The 23,272-nt window shown below is 42.5% G+C and overlaps 1 protein-coding gene across 1 annotated transcript; it reads left to right on the forward strand.

Moving 5' to 3' along the window:
- The first annotated feature begins 826 nt into the window (after window positions 1-826).
- DNAJC18 (DnaJ heat shock protein family (Hsp40) member C18) lies at window positions 827-21,506 on the forward strand. Its single transcript, XM_082622568.1, has 8 exons — window positions 827-950; window positions 2,612-2,795; window positions 8,380-8,525; window positions 11,711-11,896; window positions 12,756-12,865; window positions 13,881-13,990; window positions 16,532-16,704; window positions 21,283-21,506. The coding sequence occupies exons 1-8, from the start codon at window positions 911-913 to the stop codon at window positions 21,405-21,407; spliced, it is 1,074 nt and encodes a 357-aa protein (XP_082478694.1). The 5' UTR covers window positions 827-910; the 3' UTR covers window positions 21,408-21,506.
- Window positions 21,507-23,272: the final 1,766 nt, after the last annotated feature.

Raw genomic sequence — 23,272 nt, forward strand, 5'->3', positions numbered from 1 at the left:
GCCATCTCAATTCACCTGCAGGGATGAGTCAATGACACTGGACCTATCCACCTATGAAGAATTGCTTTTATTCTTTGCTAGGCCCCATACGAACCTGGGTGGGGAAAAGCAGGAATATTTCTTCATTTCCTTTTTACTAATCTCCTAGGGCCTGGTCCTTCAGAAAAGAAGGGAATGGGCCAAGGAAACGAATGGGATGGAGGAGAGGAGAAAAGTCTCGGAGGGGCCCTGGAGTAGGATGGGATGAATGAAGGATAAGGAACAGCAAAGATAGGGGATCTAATGCCAGCTCCAATACCTGCCTTTTTCTTCTTTCCCTACCCCTGACTCCTATCGGTCCCTCTAATGAAGCTATGCCAGAGGAGCCGCCCTCTAACCACATATATCTCTCACTTTCTTATTTTCTTGGTTCCCCCTAGGGTTAGGTTCGACATCACCAAAACCTGTCCAGGACCGAACATACACTTTGCACAGAACAGGCATCAGCTATATTTAAAAAGGACATCCCTGAGGATAAAAATAGTCATAATGTCACCCTCTAGCCCTTAGTTTGCAATGCCATTCCCAGGATGGATCTCATCGCGTCTCCCTGAACGTCCGAAGTGTTAGGCGGGGCCAAAGCCACTATCCCCACTCTACAAATGAGGAAAAGCGCGGCCCGCTGTGGCCACAGTTTCAGGCTGTGAGCCGCTAGTCATAAAGCAGTCAACCGGCAGCAAGGGTCGCGCCCCTTCACACCGCTGCATCTGCGACCCCTGGCGCGATCCCTGCCGGGAATTGTAGTCCAATGACCCTCCGCTCCTATGGATTGGACTACAATGACCAGCATGCCCCGCGCTTTTTTGCGCCCCCTTCCCTTTCCGTCTCGGGCGCGGGGGAGGCTCGGCAGACCTGCTGACTGGGAAGCGGTATGGCAGCGACGCTGGGCAGCGGGGAGCGCTGGACGGAAGGTATCAGGTCCTGGCCGGAGGGTGGGACAGGGCAGGGTCAGGGAGAAATCAGGGATGGGGCTCCTGACGGCGCCTGAAGGGGCTGAGATCCTGGGCCTGAGATGAAGGATGGAGGTCTATGAGAAGATGCTGGGCCTGAGTACGGTTCCTGGTGAGGAGGGAAACCGCCCAGGGCAGGGGGCCGGGATCCGGAAACCAGGAGCGCTGGCTCAAGCTGAGGACCCGGCCGCGTACCCAGAGTCACCCGTGACGACTTGTTGCCTCCGGCCCCCAGCCCCGCCCAGGGCCTGCAGCTGTCAGGCCCGTCTGCGCCGGGGTCAGCGGGGTGACGCGGTTTCCCGCAGCTTGCTTACTCGGTCCTTATCCTCGCCTCCAAACTGGGCTACCTGACCCTCGGCCTGGGTTTGGTCTTGTCCCTGCAGCCAGCATCAGGACGGATGGGCCAGCTTTTTCCATCCTACAGTCAGGCAAAGAGTACTGAGCCAGTGCCTATTATGTACTCTGCATTATGCTGATCCTGCAGCGGGATTTGACAGACATGGGCCCCGGAGCCCACAGAACTCTAAGTCTACTGAGGGAGTTTGACAGGTAAACAGTCAGTTACAAAACAGGGCCAGAATGTCCTGGGCTACACAGCAAGGTCATAGGTTTGGGAGGCATACTGACTAGGCACTCAGCGTGGCCTGGATGTCAGAGGCCTCATGAAGAAAGTGTTACATATGATGACATGAAGGGTGCGTTGGAGTTAGCCAGACCTACTTAGAGAATAGTTTTGCAGGCAGAGGGAACAGCATGTGCAAAGGCACAGAGAAAAGAGAAAGCATTGATGATCTGAAGGGAGTTTGGTGTGGCTAGAGCATAGACTACAAAGGAGCTTGTGGTGAGATTTGAGGCTGGAGAGACAGGCTGGGCCCATGATAAGAAATCTGGACACCGAGCAGTGGATAGTCAGTAAGAGATGTTAAGCAGGAGAAAGGGTTTTTTAAAATCTTACCCAGATCCTCCATACAGGACACGAGTACTCTGCCTTCTTTGACTATATTGCTATGGCCCTCTTCGTACTCTGCAGGCATTATGATTAATTAAATACTCTCCTTTAAACTATATCCTCCTTGTGGTCAGGAGTAGGTCTTATGCATACATCTCCTTGATCTATCTAGCCAAATGTATTGTACATATTAGTTTTATAACTGTCAGTTAAAAAATTGAACTCATTTCTACTTTAAATCTTAGTGGTGGGAGGCATTGCGACAAAAAATAATGTGTTATGATCAATTCACTTCTGACCATGGACGACAGAGAAATAGGCTTTCCCTGTGCTGCCCTAAAGCCAAGGTATTGGGCAGATGCCTCTTGAGCCCCTTTACTGGCTCTGAGTGAAGATTATTTGCTGACCGATGACTGTAGGTATGGTGGACATTATTATGCTTCATGTTTCTGGCATTAAAAGTTTTTCGTGATTGCCTCTGTATTTTCTATATTGTTTTCTCAAGGAAGATGTTTCTTCAGCTTTGTATGGGTGTTTAGAAGTCAGCATTGATGTCAGTAACCTGGGCCTCACACTCATTTGCCTACAGGCAGCCTCCCAGATAGCTTAGGCCAGTAGCAAAGTTGATTTTCAGGTCAGACTGAAGCCTCATGGAGGTGCTGTTGCTTTGCAGCTTACATTGATGCAGTTAGAAGAAACAAATACCCAGAAGACAGACCTGAAAGTCATGACCCCTGTGGTTGCTGTAACTGCAGGAAGGCACAAAAGGAAAAGAAGTCTGAGCATGAGTGGAATCAGACCCGGCAGGGTGAGGGGAATGCCACTTATACTGAGGAGCAGCTGCTTGGAGTACAAAGGTGAGCCTGTGGTGGGATTAAATGAGTGATTTTATGTACAGTGCCTGGCACAGATGATGTGTTATGTAAGTATTGACTGCTATTATTATTTTTATTACTATTATTGAAGCACAATAGCTTCTTGGCCTCAGAGGCACGGCTAGATGGAAGTGGAGTGTTAGGGTATAATCTGAAGTAACTGCCCTGCTTATACTGTAAGAGAGACAGGGGAAATGAGCTTGACATAACAGACACCTGTACAACATTCTACCCAACAACAGCAGAATGCACATTCTTCTCAAGTATACATGGAACGTTATCCGGGATAGACCATATATTAGGCTATAAAACAAGCCTTAATAAATTTAAAAGGATTAAAATCAAACGCTGTATGTTCTTTGAAATTGACAACAGAAGAAAATTTGGGTAATTCACAAATATGTGAAAATTAAACAACATATTCCTAAATATGTTGGTCACAGAAGATAAATAAATAGGTCACAGAAGAAATCACAAGGAAAATTAGAAAATACTTTGAGATGAATGAAAATGAAAACACTTATAAAGCAACTACACTCCAATAAAAATTAATTAAAAAAATGAAAATACAACATACCAAAACATATAGGATGCAGCTAAGGCAATACTTAGAAGGAAATTTATAGCTATAAATGTTTATATATTTTTTTAAAATCTCAAATCAATAACCTAATCTTCTAAAAAAAGAAGAACAAACTAAGTTCAAAAAGCAGAATGAAGGAAATAATATAGAGTGGAAGTAAATGAAATAGAGGATAGCAAAACGATAGAGATCTACAAACCAAAAGTTGGTTTTTTGAAAATATCAACAAAATTGACAAACTTCTAGCTAGACTGACCAAGCAAAAAAAAGGGAGAAGACTCAAATAACTAAAATCAGGAGTGAAATAGGGGATATTACTACCAATCCTACAAAATAATGATTATGTAAGAGAATACTGTGAACAATTATATGTCAACAGATTAGATGACTTGAATGAAATGGATAAATTCGATTTCCCAAAAGAAAAGCCCAAGCCCAGGTGACTTCACTGGTGAATTCTACCAAATGTCTGAAGACAAATTAACTAATCCTTCATCAACTATTTTAGAAAATACCAAAGAAGGGAATTCTTCCCAAGTCATTCTATGAGACCAGTATTATTACCCTGTAACCAAAAACAAAGTCATCACAAGATGGGTACAGATTTCTGCAACATTTAAAAAGGATTATATATCTTGACCAAGTGAGATTTATCCTAGGAATGCAAGGTTGTTTAACACATGAAAATCAAATAATGTCATACACCATATTAATAGAATAAAAGACAAAAGTCACATGATTGTTTCAATAGGTGTAGAAAAAGCTTTTGACAAAACCCTGCACTCTTTCATGATAACAGTATTCAACACACCAAGAATAGAGGGGAACTTCCTCAACCTGATAAAGGTCATCTTCAAAAAATCCACAGCTGGGGGCTTCCCTGGTGGCGCAGTGGTTGAGAGTCCGCCTGCCGATGCAGGGGACATGGGTTCGTGCCCCGGTCCGGGAAGATCCCACATGCCGCGGAGTGGCTAGGCCCGTGAGCCATGGCCACTGAGCCTGCACGTCTGGAGCCTGTGCTCCACAATGGGAGAGGCCACAACAGTGAGAGGACCACGTACTGCAAAAAAAAAAAAAAAAAATCCACAGCTGGGACTTCCCTGGTAGTCCAGTGGTTAAGACGCCACACTCCCAATTCAGGGAGCCAAGTTCGTTCCCTGGTAAGGGAACTCGATCCCGCATGCCGCAACTAAAGATCCCACATACCACAACAAAGATCCTGCATGCCTCAACTAAGACCTGGCACAGCCAAATAAATAATTAATTAATTTTAAAAAACTCCTTAAATTAAAAAAAAAATCTACAGCTAACATCATACTTAATGGTGAATAATTTGATGCTTTCCAAGATCAAGAACAGGACAGGAACAAGATTCTAGCCATTTCTATTCAACATTGTGCTAGAAGTTCAAGCCAGGGCAGTTAAGCAAGAAAAAGAACTAGAAGCCATTCAAATTGGAAAGAAGAAATAAAAGTATATTCACAAATTATATGATCTAGTATAGAAAATTTTAAGCAATACCCACACACACAAACTATTAGAACTAATAAATTACTTCAGCAAAGTTCAGTATAAGATCAATATACAAAAATTATTATTTTTCTATATGCTAAGAATGAACAATCTGAAAATGAAAACAATTTCATTTATAACAGCATCAAAAAGAATAAAATGCTTAGGAATAAATTTAATGAGAGAAATGTAAGATTTTACATTGTAAACTACAAACTTTATTAAAGGAAATTAAAGAAGACCTAAATAAATGGGAAGATTGCCTGTATTCATGAATTGGAAGGCTTAATATTGGTAATATGGTAATAGTCCTCAAATTGATCCACAGATTTAACACAATCCCTATCAAATTCCCTGCTACTTTTTTGCAGAAATTGACAACCTGATCCTAAAATTCATATGAAAATGCAAAGGCCCCAGAGTAGCCAAAACAGTCTTGAAAAAGAAGTACAAAGTTGGAAGACTCACACTTCCCAATTTCAAAACCTACTACAAAGCTTCAGTAATGAAGACGGTGTGCACCAGCATAGGATAGGCATGTAGATCAATGGAATAGAATTGAGACTCCAGAGATAAACCCTTATATTTATGGTTAATTGGTTTTTGACAAGAGTGCCAAGACAATTTAATGAAGGAAAGACTAGTCTCCAACAAATGTTGTTGGGACAACTGGATATCCACATGCAAAAAAATGAACTTGGACCCCTTCCTCACACAAATACAAAAATTAATTCTAAGACCTAAATGTAAGAGCTAAAACCATAAAACTCTTAGAAGAAAACAAATGTAAAGCTTTGTGACATATGGATTAGGCAACGATTTCTTGTTGACACCCAAAGCCCAAGGGATAAAAGAAAAAATAGGCAAATTGGACTTCATCAAAACTAAAAACTTTTGTACTTCAAAAGATACCATCAAGAAGGTGAAAAATCAACCCACAAAACAGGAAAAAATATTTTCAAATTATATATCTGATAAGGGAGAGAGGGAAAGAGAAAGGCAGGGGAGGATCTGCCATGGAAGGAGGGATCAGAAACTAGGGTGGGGAATCCATAGGATCCTCATGGGCAGCTCTTGGGGAAGGGCCCTGACCAACATTCCAGACCCTGCATTATAGTCCCAACTGTGTTAACTGACTTACTATGAACTCTTCAACAAGGCTCTGGGTCTCTGCCTGCCTAACTGAATTGTGTGGTAGCAAATAAATGGAGATACTTTAAATGCCCATCAGTAGGGAATGTACATACATCCATAAAATGCAAGAATATGCAGCTTTTTTAAAGAATGTGGTAGGTTTTTATTTTAAAGTATATAGTTGACTTACAATGTTGTGTTAGTTTCTGGTGTGCAGCAGTGTTATATGTAACTATATATATATATATATATATTCTTTTCCAGATTCTTTTCCATTATAGGTTATTACAAGATATTAGTGTGCTATACAGTAGGACCTTGTTGTTTATCTATTTTATATAAAGTAGTGTGTATCTGTTAATTATAAACTCCTGATTTAATTTATCTCCCTCCTCTCCACCCCCACCCCTGCTTTCACCTTTAGTAATCATAAATTTGTTTTCTATGTCTGTGAGTCTGTATCTGTTTGGTAAATAAGTTCATCTGTGTTATTTTTTTAGATTCCACATATAAGTGATATCATATTTGTCTTTGTCTGACTTCACTTAGTATGATAATCTGTATGTCCATCCATGTTGCTGCAAATGGCATTTCATTCCTTTTTAATGGCTGAGTAATATTCCATTGTGTATATATACTACATCTTCTCTATCCATTCATCTGTCGATGAACACTTAGGTTTCTTCCATGTCTTGGCTATTGTAAATAGTGCTGCTATGAACATTGGGATGCATGTGTCTTTTCAAATTAGAGTTTTCATCTTTTCCAGATGTATGCCCAGGAGTGGGATTGCAGGATCATATGGTAGTTCTATTTTTAGTTTTTTAAGGAACCTCCATACTGTTCTCCATAGTGGCTGCACCAATTTACATTCCCACCAACAGTGTAGGAGGGTTTCTTTTCTCCACACCCTCGCCAGCATTTACTATTTGTAGACTTTTTGATGATGGCCATTCTGACCAGTGTGAGGTGATACCTCATTGTAGTTTTGATTTGCATTTCTCTAATAATTAGCAATGTTGAGCATCTTTTCACGTGCCTGTTGACCATCTGTAGAATGTGGTAGATTTGTAATAATAGCCAATATTTACGTCATGTCAGATGCTATCAAGCATTTTAATGAATACTTCATTTAATTATAACAGCTGTGAAATATAGGTATAATTATCAGCCCATTTCAGAAGATAACACAAAGGCACAGAGTTAAGTCCACAGCAAGATCAGATGCCAACCAAGGCATTTTGACTCCAGAGTTCATGCTGTAGTCCACCCGCTCTCAAGGTGTGGTTTGGGAACCCCAAGACCCTTTTGGGGAGGGGTCTGCAAGTTTAAAACTATCTTCCTGATAATACAAACATATTATTTGCCTTTTTCACTCTCATTCCTTCAGGATTATACAGTGGAATTTTTGAGAGGCTGTATAACATGCCATTATATCATTTTATAAAAGACTTCTTAGATCAAAAAGTTCAGAACCAACACTCTGGTGATCTAAACTGTTATCCCTGTACTTTTCATCTCTATAAGTTATGGATCAATTCCCAAGATAAATTGTTAGTTAAAAAAAAATGAGATATAGAAGGGTGATTATAATATGCTTCCATTTATGTAAAAAAAATGGGGAGGTGTCTATACATGTACTCTCTCTGTACATAGGAATCAGAGAAAACTTTTTTTTTTTTCCCGTGCCACATAGCTTGTAGGATCTCAGTTCCCTGACCACGGATTGAACCTGGGCCATGGCAGTGAAAGCCCAGAACCCTAACCACTAGGCCACCAGGGAACGCCCCACAGAAAACTTCTAACTGTGGTTATTCTTAGGGTAAGAGATTGGAGGACAGGGAATGGGGAAGCAGGAAGATTTTTCACTGTATATAGTTTAGTACTATTGGATATTTTTCTTCTACCATGTGAATATGTTAACTTTTTAAAACAAAATTTAAACAGATAGCCATAAGGGGAAAAAAGGTAGCTTTTAAAAAAAAAAAAAGGATGGTTAGGGTATTTCTTCTGACTTTGCTGTCCAATGGTTCAACTCTGAGGACTTAGCTTGGGCCTTAATATTATAAGGGTTAGTATACTTGTTCTATCCACTTGCAGGGATATAGAAAGAAAAAAATATTAGATGTAAAAATACTTTGAAAGGAATTAAGCTGTCACTGGGAGGAGGACATTGTTAGTGAATTGTATGTTTCATTAACGTGTTCACCAGTTTTCTTTTAGGTTTGTTTTGGGGCTCACAGATTGGAGAGGGGATTGATTTACTATTTTGCAGTTAATTGTACAAAAGGGGCCTTTGTAGACATACCAAAATATATTTCTGATTTGTGTTTTTAGGATCAAGAAATGCAGAAATTACTATGAAATTCTGGGGGTTTCACGAAATGCCAGTGATGAAGAGCTTAAGAAAGCTTACCGAAAACTCGCCCTGAAATTTCATCCTGACAAGAACTGTGCTCCTGGAGCAACAGATGCTTTCAAAGGTCTGATCCTAAACTAATGCTTAATTCTGCCCTTCTTATGTTGTTTGGTCAGAACAAGTTGTTTTCAGCCTCCCCTGTAATTGTTTTATAAGGCCACAAGCAGGGTTTTGTTTTTTCCTGCCACACCTCTTAGATAGTGATTATTAGCATAGCTCTCTCCTGTCCTCATTCACTTACCTTAATTTCTTTTGGAAAAAATATTTGGTTTCTCAGTGACACCTTTTGGAACCTTTCATTCCTCGATTCAGCAAATCTTTATTGAAGATCTATGTGCCAGGTGCCATGGTGAGTAAAACAGATATGGTTCCTCTTGTGGAACTTATAGGTTGGTGGCCACTTGCAAGTAGGGCCTAGACAGCATTTCCAAACTTCTTTGACCATCAAAATATTTGTTCATGAAACCTCTGTTATTAACATGTATGAAAAAGCTTTATACAGCTTTGTAAAGAGCAAAAACATGGTTATAGATCGACTCTTTTTTCCATTGATTTCCGTGATACTTTCAGTGATATATTCTTTTTTTAAATTTTTTTAAAATTTTTATTTATTTTTGGCTGCATTGGGTCTTTGTTGCTGCAGGCGGGCTTTCTCTAGTTGCGGCGAGCGGGGGCCACTCCCCACCGCGGTGGCTTCTCTTGTTGTGGAGCACGGGCTCCAGAGCGTAGGCTCAGCAGTTGTGGCGCACGGGCCTAGCTACTCCGCGGCATGCGGGATCTTCCCGGACCAGGGCTCAAACCCGTGTCCCCTGCACTGGCAGGCGGACTCTCAACCGCTGCGCCACCAGGGAAGCCCCAGTGATATAATCTTAAAAAATATTTTGGATCCAGCACGTAAATAAAAGTCTTACTTAAGAGCTTCACTCTCAGGAATGTCATTGATTAAGGCAAGGATTATCAATGGATGCCGAAACCATTGGGTGATAGGTTGTTGTTGCATAGGATATTCACATAATGTCAAATAATCACCCACAGAATACTTATTGATTACACAGGGGAGATTTTCCTTTATAATGGAGATAGCTAGCTGTCACCACTTTAACCAAGTGATCCAACTTATCATCACCAATACTAGAACAACCTAACATTACATGTTGTAATACCATGTGGTATTCTTGCCAAAATGTTTGACCTGAATCTAATAAAGAAGCAATCAAAATATGGGACATTCTACAAAGAACACTGAACTACTCTTCAAAAAATTCAATATAATGAAAAACAAAAAAGGTAGGGAGACTGTTCTAGATTAAAAGTAACTAAAGGGACGTGAAACCAAATGTAACTCATGAACCTTGCATGGATTCACTGGGTGATAATGAATTGATGTTAATTTTCTTAGCTATGATATGATGTTGTGATCATGTAGGAGAATATCTTTCTTCTCCGGAGACGTAGCTAAAATATTTAGGGGTGAAGTGTCATAATATCTGCAGCCTACTTTCAAATGGTTCAGCAAAAAAATGAACACATATTACATTATATGTGTATGTGTAGAGAGTTGAGGAAAGCAATATGGTAAAATGCTAACAATTGATGAATAAATGTAAAGGTTTTTATTGTACTATTTTTTCGTCTTTTCTGGAGATTTGAAATTTTTCAAAAGAAAAGGTAAAAAATGATAGATCTGAGACATTTTTTAAAGTCAGCATTTACCTCAGAGGGCAAGCTACCCTTGTTGATGTGCCATTGTGAATCTAGTTCTCCCCACAGTTTCTACAAGGAAACAGATAACCCACAATTTCCTCACACCTTCATGTAAGGTACCTCACAGACTAATGCCATTTCTCTGAGAAATCTGCCAGATTTCAAGGGATGTGAATGTTTAAGCAACTCTGTTTAGGCTTTTCTGTTTGTTTTTTCTGCTTAGCAGTTTTATTGCTATAAATATTTAATACAATTGCCTAGCTAGAAGAATCATAAGGAAATGCTCTTTCTGACTATGTTTCTGATAGTGTTGACTGAATTAAAGGTAGGTGGGTAGGAATGTCTTAAAAGATTTTTTTTCAAGATTTTTTTGATTGTTGGTACTGATTGTATGTTTAAATGAAATTGGACAAAGTTTGCACATTTGTGCATAGGGAGGAGAAGTGATGGTATGCATATGTAATCTATTCAGTCTTTGATCCCTCTTTGAGACATTGAAGATACTTTTTTTTGTTGTTGTTCCCTGACCAGGGATTGAACCCAGGCCCTCAACAGTGAAAGCACAGAGTCCTAACCACTGGACCGCCAGGGAATTCCCTGGAGATACATTTCTTAATTTCTAAAGACCATTTTTAAAAGTAGGTTGAGGGGGGGGTTCCCTGGTGGCGCAGTGGTTGAGAGTCCACCTGCCGATGCAGGGGACATGGGTTCGTGCCCCAGTCTGGGAAGATCCCACATGCCGCGGAGCGGCTAGGCCCGTGAGCCATGGCCGCTGAGCCTGCGTGTCCGGAGCCTGTGCTCCGCAACAGGAGAGGCCACAACAGTGAGAGGCCCGCGTACTGCAAAAAAAAAAAAAAAAAAAAAAAAGGTAGGCTGAGGGACTTCCCTGGAGGCACAGTGGTTAAGAATCCGCCTGCCAATGCAGGGGACACGGGTTCAATCCCTGGTCCGGGAAGACCCCACATGGTGCGGAGCAAGTAAGCCCCTGTGCCACAACTACTGAGTCCGCGTGCCTAGAGCCTGTGCTCCACAATAAGAGAAGCCACTGCAATGAGATGCCCATGCACCCCAATGAAGAATAGCCCCCGCTCGCAGCAACGAAGACCCAACACAGCCAAAAATAAAAAAAGTAAACTGAAATAAGACTGATGAGTGAGGACTTTGCTTTTAGCCAAGCAGGAGGATTTTTACTGATTATTTTATTCAGGAGATTGTATGTGACTTCATGTTAGAATACCACTACTTATGTAGGAACTGTTTCCAACCATAAACTACTGCTCTCAAGTGAAATAACACATTTTTGATGACGGAGAACAGTACTTCTTAGTTCATCTTGAGTCCAGTGTTGTTTCAGGCTTATCAGACTAGATCATGGAAGATTTCAAGGGCAAGCACTTTGGTGAACTTTCTAGGCCCAAGCACCTCTCCTTGGGTCACTGTGAAGTTGTCCAGCACCAATGAACTCCGGGCTCTTCAATGCTACTGCTATGATCACCCTCAGCTACAGCAGACTATGTACTCAGGTGCTTTTTGTTTTTGTTGCAGCAATAGGAAATGCCTTTGCAGTCCTGAGCAATCCTGACAAGAGACTCCGCTATGATGAATATGGAGATGAACAGGTGATTTTCACTACCCCTCGAGCCAGACCTTATCATTATTACAGGGACTTTGAAGCCGACATCACTCCAGAAGAGCTGTTCAATGTCTTCTTTGGAGGACATTTTCCTACAGGTTAGTATCCCAAAATTATCGTTTAAGAAGTCATAGGGACTTCCTGGCAGTCCAGTGGTTAAGACTCCATGCTTCCACTGCAGGGGGTGCAGGTTCGATCCCTGGCTGGGGAACTAAGATCCCACATGCCGCTCGGCGTGGCCAAAAATAAAAACAATTCATATATATTTTGAGATCTGTTTGAGGATGTGATAGAGGGACCATGGTATGGAGGCAGCAGCAAACTTTGGAATCAGATAACCTGGGGTTGAAGGCATGTCTCCACCCTCCAGCTATGCATGATTTTGACTTAGTCCGTCTGATCTTGTTTCCTTCCCTAGAAATGGGGTTGATAATACCAACTTCACAAGGCTGCTGTGAGGATTGGATATTTTTTTAAGTGTTTTATAAATTAGAAGCAAAATGCCTATATTGTCATTATTGCAAAATAGCATTTATATAAAGGTAAAGGTTAGAGAAGTACCCCCAGAGAGTTGGAAGTTGGGTTAATTAAATGCCTGGGAAGTAAAATGAATTTTGTTAGGTGCTATTAAAGATAGTAGTGACATAATTTGATATTGGGCAAGGAGGCAGACATGAGCATGTCAGACAGGATTCATGGCCCAAGTGCTTTCTTTCTTAGCCTCTTGGGGTTCTCTCACTCCCTGGTTACAAAGGATTATTTAAATAAGGGCGAGAGGGCTAAGCATGTCCCATTTCCAGCTGGTTCACTTGACATACCTACTGTTATATTTTTCTACTGAGTAAAATGGGACAATACTCTACCCTCAGAGAACCTAGTTGGAAGCAAGGACCTTGGAAAAGGCAAGGAAGGGGTGTTTGCCATATTGCATACTAAGTATTTTTCTTTCTTTTCCAGGAAACATTCATATGTTTTCAAACGTGACAGATGACCCCCACTATTACCGCCGGCGGCACCGACATGAGAGGATGCAGACACGGAAGGAAGAGGAAGAAGATAAGCCTCAGGTACCTGGGGAGGACAGGACAACAGCTGCCCATAAACACTTGTACTGAGCTGACCTTTATGTAGTATGATCAGGTTTTTGAAGTTCAACTTGAGATATGTTGCTAAAATGTGCTTTAGGAAAGCACAAGCCTGGCAAGAAGAGCTGGATAATTGGCCCAAATAAGCCAGAATGTTACCCCCTCCCCCGTCCATTCTTTGGTGACTGTTCCGGGAATTCTGTTCACCTATGGGGCTGTCTTGAAAAACGTTTTCTTGACTGCAGAGAATAGGAACCCCCTTCAAAATATTCAGTACTAAAGGGGGTTTAAGGTAAGGGATCAAGGGAGTCTCATGAAGCTTAAGGGCAGGAAGCTTGCTGGGCCTTATGTCAGATGGGAACCAGGAACTGGGGTGCTGTCAGGCCCCCATGCAGCTGTGCTCTCCATGACTCCTGGGGCCAGACTGTCTCCAGTTTTCCTGCCTCCCTGCATCTGTTTTGTTCTCCCTAAGCAGCCTGGCTTTTTTGCTTCCCCTTGCAAATGTCCAGTCTACAGTGCCTCAGAATATGTGTCCTTTCTTCAAGTGACTGCCTAGCAGTGAATGGTGATGAATCTCAATCCCAGATGCTTAGGAGGGAGAATGTGATCATCCCTGCTACGGTTTGATGTCCCCCAGATGTCCCACAGTCCGTTCAGCTGAGGCCAAGGCAACAGAGTTGCATAATAACATGACCTCATGAGAGTCATAGTCTGGGCAAGCTCCCACACAGGTGTCTGCTTCATTGGTCTTAGAAAAGGGGGCTGCAGAAGGATTACTGAGTGTCAATCCAGATTGTAGGTGGGCCTTGTTCAGCCTTTTCAGCAGACGGAATGGGGCTGTTTGGTACTTCTCAGCAGAAAGTACAACCTTCCCAGAAAAGCCTTGGGCTATGTGCAGTACATCAGTAATTCATATTTTCTTTGGGAAAACTGTTCTCTTTTCAGTATACTTTATATTGATGAAGAGCACTTACACCAAATGCTTTTTCTTTTTCAGACTACATATTCTGCATTTATTCAGTTACTTCCAGTTCTGGTGATTGTGATTATATCTGTGATTACTCAGCTGCTAGCTGCTAATCCCCCATATAGTCTATTCTATAAATCGTAAGTCAAATATTTAGAAATATTTCTTAACAACAAGCTGGTACATTACTAACATTCCATTTCACCTTTTGTTGTAGAAAACACTGATTTTGTGTTTAAAGGAACAGCTGGATAGTAATAATGCAGAGACTCAAAAATATTGTACGTTAGGCAGTTTCCCAGGCACTCAGGACCTGGATTGTTTTGTTCTACAGCGACACCATCTGGTCAGCTGAAGAATAGCAATGGCTGGTTTCTGAAGGATTAATAGACGAACTCCAGGTTCAGATTAAATCCTTAACATTCCACTTTAGAGTTAAAAAGGACCTTACTGAGCTTGTGATAGTATCGCTGGACCCCTGTGAGTCTGAGAACATAGTAACTAAGATCTAGTGATTATTTCCAATTTAAGAAATTGCAAGAATAGTACATTTATTCATAAAGCTATACAGTCAAACCATAGTATCTCATTTCTTTGCTTTTGCTAAAAATATAGAAATCATTATAAAATTTGTGTTGCATGGAAAATTTGAGCTCTGATAGGAATTTTAAAATTTCTTCAATTAACTATTTCAGTTAAATCAGTTCTCAATTTGATCCCTAGACCAGCATCATCAGCATTAACTGCCAACATGTTAGAAATGCAGACTCTTAGGCCTTACTCCACATCTACTGAATCAGAAACTCTAGGGGTGAGAACCAGCAATATGAGTTCTAACAAGCCCTCCAGATAATTCTGGTCCATACTAAAGTCTGAGAATCACTGGATTATTTTTTTAAATTAATAATGGGAAATGAGTTATTACTATTATGGTTTAGCAGACAAAAACCTTTCAAAATGTGGACTCCATGGAACCGTACCTAACAGGAAGAGCTCTTGTTGGTGATCACTGTAGACTAAAGACTATCATTCTAGATCAATATCTTCATTTTACGGAGAGGAAAGCTGAGACTCAGAGGTTATTGCTGTCGGGACACAATGGCCTGATTCCCTCTTATTTCCTGACTTCCCATATTTCTCCATATGCTACTGCTACCTCCTTTCTTGTCAGGCCAGTGGGACAGACAGGAACCTACCCTGATAACAGCTTCCCAGAGGGAGGCAAGAGCAGTCATGGCTCTTAGACATCCAGGAAGATCCATAAGTTGAAAGATCAAAGGAAAAGGCTAGGAAAAGGTCAAATATAACTCCTTTAAGATGGACTTTGTCCAGTTTGGACAAAATCAGCTTGGATTTTGCACATTGCCATCACATTGTTTTAACTTGAATTTGAACTCCCGTCTGTACTTTCTTACGGTTAGACTTCAGTTAACCCAGACCTGTTAAAGTTGCCGAGCACCAGACACCTTTGGATATCTTAGACCCACTGAGAGTTAGCCTGGAGGTATCATTGAAATCTTTTGTCTTAGTTTTTCGCAGTTCTCACCTAATGGCTATGTGTAAAGTACTTTTTATCATGTCCTAAAAATTAGAACTAAGTTGGTATAAGCTGTCTGGTTATTTTTAAATAGTTTATAGTAATAATCATTTCATTCAACCAACATTTACCAATAGCCACTCTGCGCCAGGTGCCATGCTAGGTCCTATACAATATAGAAATTGTTTTTTAAGCATTCAGCATTCTACTTTTAACATAGAAAGCAGTCTAAGAGAGGTCAATCCAGATAGCTGCACCCCCATATTCACAGCAGCATTATTTACAGTAGCCAAGACATGGAAACAACCTGAACACACACACACACACACACACACACACGTGCGCACTATGGAATATTATTCAGCCGTAAAAAATGAAGAAATCCTACCATTTGTGACAATATTGAGGGACCTTGAAGGCATTATGCTAAGCGAAATAAGTCAGAGAAAGACAAATACTGTATGATCTCACTTATATGTGGAATCTAAAAAAAAAAAAAAACAAACCAAACTCAGAAAAAGAGATCAGACTTCTGGTTACCGAATGTGGAGGAGAGAGGGAAGGGGAATTGAAGGAAGATGGTCAAAGGTACAAACTAACAGTTATAAGTTAAGTAAGTACAAGGTATGTCACATACAACACAGTGTTACAGTAGTAACACTGCTGTATGACAGAAAATGATAGGAAAGTTAAGAAAGTAAATCCTGAGAGTTCTCATCACAAGGAGAAAGGTTCTTTTTCCTTTATTCTTGTCTTATTTATTTTCTTTTTATTGTATCTATATGAGAAGATGGATGTTAGCTGAACCTATTGTGGTAATCATTTCATAATTATGTAAGACAAGCCTTCAGGACGTATGTTTTAAATTTAAAAAGAGAGAGAGTGAAGAGAGGGAGGTGAATCCTTTAAGGAAATAAATATGTTGCGATTGAATCCATTTGAACATGCTCACATAATAGCAACAATGATGACATTACACTTACTGCTTTGCTTGAGAAATAATAAATGTTAGATGTATTAGGAAATGATACCTGCATCTGCCCTATGAAGAGGTGACTGTGTGAATGATCTCTGTGACGCCAGTGCTAAAAGTGATATTGCCAAGTATGACAAGCATACCTGAGCCTCTCTCTCCTTGTTTCAGGACCTTGGGCTACACCATTTCTAGAGAAACCCAGAACCTACAGGTGCCTTACTTTGTGGATAAAAACTTTGACAAGGCCTACAGAGGAGCATCTCTGCGTGACCTGGAGAAGACGATAGAAAAGGATTACATTGATTACATCCAGACAAGTTGTTGGAAGGAGAAACAACAAAGTAAGATGCTCTAAAAGGGGCTTTAGCTGGTGCCATGCTTCCAACGTGAGGCATCCCCAGCTTCCTGATCCCTTCTCTCTCCTTGTCTGAGCTACTCATGTTTACGTGAACAGGGATAGGACAGAGGCCCATTCAGGATATTACAAAAAAAGGGAAGTTTATTGACAGGATACATGTGGCCAGGACTGGGAAATCTTAGGAACTTCAGCAGTATTAGTTGCCTATCTGTCTGTCTGTCTCTGAGTCTCTACATCTCTCTGCCTATGTGCCCTCTCTCCTCTCTCTGCCAGCTTCTTTTCTTTGCTTTTTCAAGCTCTCCTCCTTCACAGCCTTAATTTGCCATGGTTTATTTTGGTTGCTACCCTCCTATTCACTCTCCCAACTTCCCCACCCCCACAAGTCATTGGCCCCTTTCTACATCACAAGCTTCCTGTTTAAGTAGCTTGCTGGTTTGGTCCATGATTTCCTAATTTCACATTTCCCAGAGGGAAATCATGGATCCAACCTAACCAAAGTTTTATAGGTTGTTGTTATTGAGTTCAGTGCCCCTTCTCTTCCCCTCCAATCAGCTGTGGCCACACAGAACAAAAGCGACTCTCCCAGGAGCAGGTCTTCCACACTGTTTCCCTGGAGACAATGGGGGTGACAGTGTTGGCTTCCAACCCCAGTGAGTGTTCATGGGGAGTGCGCGCGCGTGCGCACACACACACACACACACACACATATATCCATTAGTAATTGTATCTTATAAAACTTGGCTTTGGTTAATTTTTAAAAAGCAAACGAACTCATTTGTTAAAACCTAGTCTGTCACTGGGTGTTGTTAAACATCTAACAGCGCCTGATAAATTTAGATCCTCAGTCACAGTACTGCTAAGTCCTCGCTGACCCATCATGCATCCCAACCCCACCCCAAGTTAGTCTCTCCTTCCTCTGTGTTTTTAAAGCACTTGGCTCATCCTGCTAAGACAGTGCCACCCTCACCATGTTAACGTGTTCTGTAGGTACATGACAGTCTCCCTGCTGGACTCTGGGCTCTCTGAGGGCAAAAACCATGTCTTACTAATTTTGTGTCCCAGGCCCTTGGCACAGTCTTTGCTTCAGAACAGATGCTCCACAAATGTCTTTTGAAGAGAGGATTCTCAGGACTGGAAAACAGTGAAACTGCTGAGGACTAGGAATCACTGAGCAGGGCTAGTGTCCTAACCCTGCCCCTGAGGGACCTTATCTCAGTAGGGCAGAGCCCATCTGACCTCTCAGGTGCATTAGGAGCTTGGTAGGCAATGACTTGGATGTAAGGGGGAATTCAGCAGGAGGAGGAAGTTGCTTTTTTATTGAAAAAACTGAGGGGTCAGGAAGTACCCCTACCCCACTGTTAAACTAGGTTTTGCAAGTTTCAAAATCAGGAAAGAATTTTGGAGCAAGATAGAGGCCTTAGACTTAAAGGCATTATAAACGTGGATCCAAATCAGGTGAAGGCCACAGTGTATGTGCTAAGAGTCTCCATTATTTTAGACTCTGAGAGGGTTTTGAAATTATGCAGAGAGCTCACGGTAAGGATTACACCTAAGGTGGCTTCTAGGCTTTTGTCCCCATCCTCATGAGGCCTACTTTCAGGGCTTTGGAACCCTCCAGGTATAAACAGATCCAGTGGGTGAGCATGATGCGTGTACCCACAAGTTCCAACCCGGGGGTTATCAGCACACACCCCTTAAAAATCTATTTCTGGCATTTAAGGATGGTGGCCGTCCGGAGCCTCCACACAACCCAAGTGCCATTTGAGAACAAGCAGCATCTGCCCTCCGGATCCAGCAGCAAGTGCAGCCAGCATGGTTAAATTTAGCACATGGAGGTTGTAAAAATAAATCCGCTTGAGAACAAAGTTCACTCTTGGCAAAATACCGAATGGAAACTGTTTTTAGCAAAGTTAGCCACTGTCTTTTAAAATCTTTTGTTAATTTCTTTTCTCTGCTTTCTTCCTCCCAAGGAGGTTGTATGGATTATAGAAGGTGGTATGAGTATAACGCTTAGCATGGTGTCTGGCATATAGTAAGTGGTTGGGTCCTGACTGAATCCAGACCTTGCTTGGCCTTGCTCGACTGGATGCAGCACTGTCTTATGAGGCTGGATCATGATGGTCATTGGGATCTGTCGGGGTCTTCCAGCTGTCAGGACTCTGATCCGGGCTGTCATGCAGGGTTTTTTGTTTTTTGTTTTTTTGCGGTACGCGGGCCTCTCACTGTTGCGGCCTCTCCCATTGCGGAGCACAGGCTCCGGACATGCAGGCTCAGCGGCCATGGCTCACGGGCCCAGCCACTCCGCGGCATGTGGGATCTTCCCGGACCGGGGCACGAACCCGCGTCCCCTGCATTGGCAGGCAGACTCTCAACCACTGCGCCACCAGGTTAGCCCATGCATGCAGAGTGTTTCTGAGAGAGGCTTTGGGACTTGCCTCTCTTGGCAATTTGCCTGAGTCAGCTTACCTTGAAGGTGCAATGCTCTGTCCATCTATTACACTGGCATTCAGGGCTCGGGAAACATTTTGCAGAGAAGAAAGGATGTTCCCTTGATCCTGCCCCTGCCAAAGATTTTGTTTCTTCTTAGAAGTTATTGAATATTAACAGAACTTGTGAAAAGTAACATTCATTGAGTTAACCTTTTGTTCATTGAAGTGCAAAAGGATTCACTGGCAGTTTGGAGAGAAGTTTCTCCAAGCATGGTCATGGGGGTGTGCGACATAGTTCCTTGAAACACTGCCCTTGTGCAAGGTCATTGCTCTCAATCTCTGGAGCATTGAAAACTGGTTTCAATGAACTTTAAAAAAGCAACATCATGTTTTGAGAAAAGCATTCATATATGTGCAGTTCTCTTTCATCAGCTTATTACAGTGGTTGTCAGTGTATAAAATAGTAAGAATCACTAGCCCTTAATGTTTTCTGGAATGAGATTTCAGGCAATGAGATATTTGGATAAGGTCAGTAACAAAAAACCTAAGGAAATCGTTTCAAGGAAAAGCAAAGCCATAGGATCTGCTCTATATACTGGTGTAACTGTGACTCAGAGGACCGAAGGGACAGCCTGGTTTCACAGAGCCCTCTTGAACAGGTTTCCCACATGCCAAAGAAGCCAGACAAGTGGAGTCAGTGCCTAGCTCTGGGCGGAACCAAGGAGCAGAGGGCTTTCATCTGGGTGCGGTGCGTGATCCGCCATGAAGCCACATCACCTGCGAGGATGCCTGGGCGGGGGGCAAGCTCTGGCTGGCGCGCACTGCAAGCCCCACACTGCGGGGTGAGAGCACATTGTTCTAGAGCCTAGGACACCCCCTGTTTGCCAAGCAACTGCTGGGCCAGGGCCCAGCCTCTGAACCCCCATCGCAGAGGGCGGGTTTTCATGCATACCCACCCCTCACCCTGGAGTCCTGCACTTAATCTGCACTTTGGGCCTTACTTGGTGTGAACGGAACCATTGTGAGCAGAAATGCCTGTATTTTGTGTTGATAGAGACTTATTCAGAAACCACTGTGCATTGTTCCCTCTGGCTAGGTATTAAGTCCTGTTTCCAGGCAGTTTGCTGATTAATCAGACAGGTGCCTCTCGTTCCACCAAGAAAAACAAAATCTGTCAGCAAGATGACTAAGAATGGATAGACATATTTCAGAATGATTAAAATAGCATTTTCACAAGTGTGGTCCTTTAAACATTGAGTAGCTGCCTGCTATTTGAGGCTTTCAGAAGCCACGCAGCCCCTCGAAGCATGCCATCCTGTTAATACACAACACGTCTCTGGAGTTGCTTTTCAGGCATTCCTTCCTACGAATGTCTCTGAAACTAAACAAAAGGATAAAAAAGAGAGGCAGCCAAACCACTGTTGAGTCCGGGAGGACAGCAGAGATTATATTCTGGTTAAAAATAGAATGACTTTCTCCACCATGAAGAGAAAATGAAATACATTTCGTCAAGGAGACAGAGGTCACTGGATCCAGATGATTTCACTTTTAAAAGAGCCCAGCTGCCTTTGGCCTTTGAGTTAGGGGCCCCACATGTGGTGAGGGAATGAAGAACGCCGCCAGCAACCTGGCCTTCTATAGAAGGCATGCCTGCCAGTGGAGGGCTCTGTGTCAGTCCGCATATATGAGTTATGATCCAGCAACGCAGAGGGAAGGATGAAGCAGCTGTCTTTGTTTCAGATGACAGGAACAAGCGATTGGACTCTATTCTCTCCCAACTGCCATCTGAATACCATTCGTAGGAAAGCCCTGAAACAGGGTCTCCTCTTACCGCACGCGTGCAGGTTTCCTAAGTCTGGTGCCAAATGTTCTGTTGATAAGAACTAAGTCCAGTGCTTTTGTAATAGAGCACAGATACTGTTGGACTCCAGGATCACAGGTGTCCCTTAATCCTCAGCACCTGGTGGGTGTAGCGTAGCTGCCTGATACGTGTTTCTTGAGTAAATGAGTGTTTCTTAAGTTTAATTGAAAGACAAAGCATTAAAGTAAAAGGAGCTTTGCTTCCAGAAGTATTGAAGTGAAACAGAGGGGCTCAACTTTCCTGATGAATTGTTACCTCTTTTATCTTTCAGAGTCGGAGTTGACCAACTTGGCAGGATTATACAGAGATGAACGATTGAAGCAGAAGGCAGAGTCGCTGAAACTTGAAAACTGTGAAAAACTTTCCAAACTGATTGGCCTACGCAGAGGTGGCTGAGAGGATGGTAATCCTATGCAGGCTCGGGGTTTTGCTACGTGTTACTGTTTATGTTCCTAATTCCATTGTATAATACAAAATTAGGAAATGACGAACATTTTACAATTTGCTAACTTTGTTTGGTGGACAGAGTTGGAGGTGCTTCAGCACGGAGCCAGACTTGTCATCACAGAATCCTTCCTGGGGATTGGCTCTGGGGGCCAGGAGCAGGTCACCTAAATTGAATTAATGGCAAAGCATTAGATTCAGCCCCCTGCTCTGCGCCTACCCTGCCTCTAGAAATGTAGTTCAGGGCATCCCAGAGCAGATTCATGTTTTCTTCCTTCTTCCCTTCAGTGAAGTCTCAATAGCCAGTCATTCCTAGGCTTAGCCAAAGCAGCTTAATATTGGTTGTTTACAATGTGCACTGAGAATTATACCTCTCCCTTCATTAGAGTCATTGTCTCCCCACCAGATTCAGCTGTTGGAACAACTCAACTTTCCATTTTCTAAGGGAAATGTGGAGAAATGTAAACTGTTGTAGTCCACAGTTTTCTATTTGTCTAATATCTGTTCAGAGTTACTTAGCATTAGCAAACTGCCTAATTTGAGTTTCTTTTACTTCCTTAACCCTCTCTCTTGTAGAGAGCCCAGAAATTAAGTTATTGAGTGAAACAATTCAATGGACACATGGAAGCAGGGGCCAGGGGTGAAGGTAAAATGCAAGACTAAGTCTCGGCTGCTCAGTGCAGGTTCCCTAGTCCATCACAGAACCCAGAGAATGTTCTTTTTGGCATTTCCCCTTGGAGCATCACACTTGAGCTGAGTCCCTACACCCCACAGAGGTACAGTGGTCAGACCTAAGAGGAGGCCCTGCCAGCCAGCTGGGCTGTTTGCTCAAGCCTAGAGATAGAGGGGAAAGACCCTCCTCAGTCTGTGGCTATGGGGGTCTGGCGTTGGCCCCAGCAGTCACTTTGTTTAACCCAGTGCCCTGTAGTTTGTGATAGGGGATGCTTTTTCATGTAGTCAACATTTGTTGAGTGCCTGGTATGGAATGAGAACATTGGCCCAGAAAGGATGCATGGTTGAACTGGGTCACACAACTTGTTGTAACAGAGCTAGATGGTAGGCCAACTATCAAGTAGGAAGTGTGTGATCATCCCCATTGCTCAGGTAATTCTAGCCATATTGGTTAAAGCAGAATCTTTCCCAAGGATGCTCCTCCCCCCACCCTGGGATCCTGTATCCTTTCTATGGCAGTGCTATATCCACTCAGGACACCTCTCTACATCACTTCTGTATACAAAACAAAAGCAGGCAGCTCTTCCCACTGGTGACAAGGAGGAGGGAAGTTGTTGCCTGGACTGTGTGGTTCTGGGCCTTCCTGTGGAGGTGAGCTACCAGGATTGAGCAGCCCAGATTATATCATGAATCTGAACCCGGAAGGATCAGTAGGTAAATGTAGTCTACACTCCATGTTTTCTTCAGGATGGAAGAAAAGTTCCTGTTGGAAGGAGAGTCTACATTAAAACTTGTTTCCAAAGTAGAGTTTCTCCTTTCAGATGCATAGCCGTGATTTGGGCAGATGAGTCTGGTATTGTCCCACGTGTGGGCATCCCACAGGGTCAGGAGATGAGTCCAGAGGTAAAGAGTGGGACTTTGGAGGCTGGTAGGGGCACCTGTTCAGCTGTAGGGAGGGAGAGCAGCTCCAGAGATAGTCAGATTTTGTCACCCAATGAAGTCTATCCTCCTGGGTTTTGGGGGGCTTCCTTGATCCCCTCTGAGTGACTGAAGGGGTTTACATGGTAAAATGTGCCTGTGAGCCAAATGAGCTATAGAAAGTTATTTTCCTGTACACACAAAAATCAAAGCTCTCCTGTCCCCAA

Source organism: Mesoplodon mirus, assembly GCF_964341445.2.
Source record: "Mesoplodon mirus genome assembly, chromosome: 5".
Classification (NCBI taxonomy): Eukaryota; Metazoa; Chordata; class Mammalia; order Artiodactyla; family Ziphiidae; genus Mesoplodon; species Mesoplodon mirus.

Excerpts from the sequence above, each read along its gene's own strand:
- DNAJC18 (XM_082622568.1), top strand. The coding sequence starts at position 911 with ATGGCAGCGACGCTGGGCAGCGGGGAGCGCTGGACGGAAG. Across the intron at positions 2,796-8,379 it reads CAGCTGCTTGGAGTACAAAG|GATCAAGAAATGCAGAAATT; the intron begins GTGAGCCTGTGG and ends TTGTGTTTTTAG. Across the intron at positions 13,991-16,531 it reads TATAGTCTATTCTATAAATC|GACCTTGGGCTACACCATTT; the intron begins GTAAGTCAAATA and ends TCCTTGTTTCAG.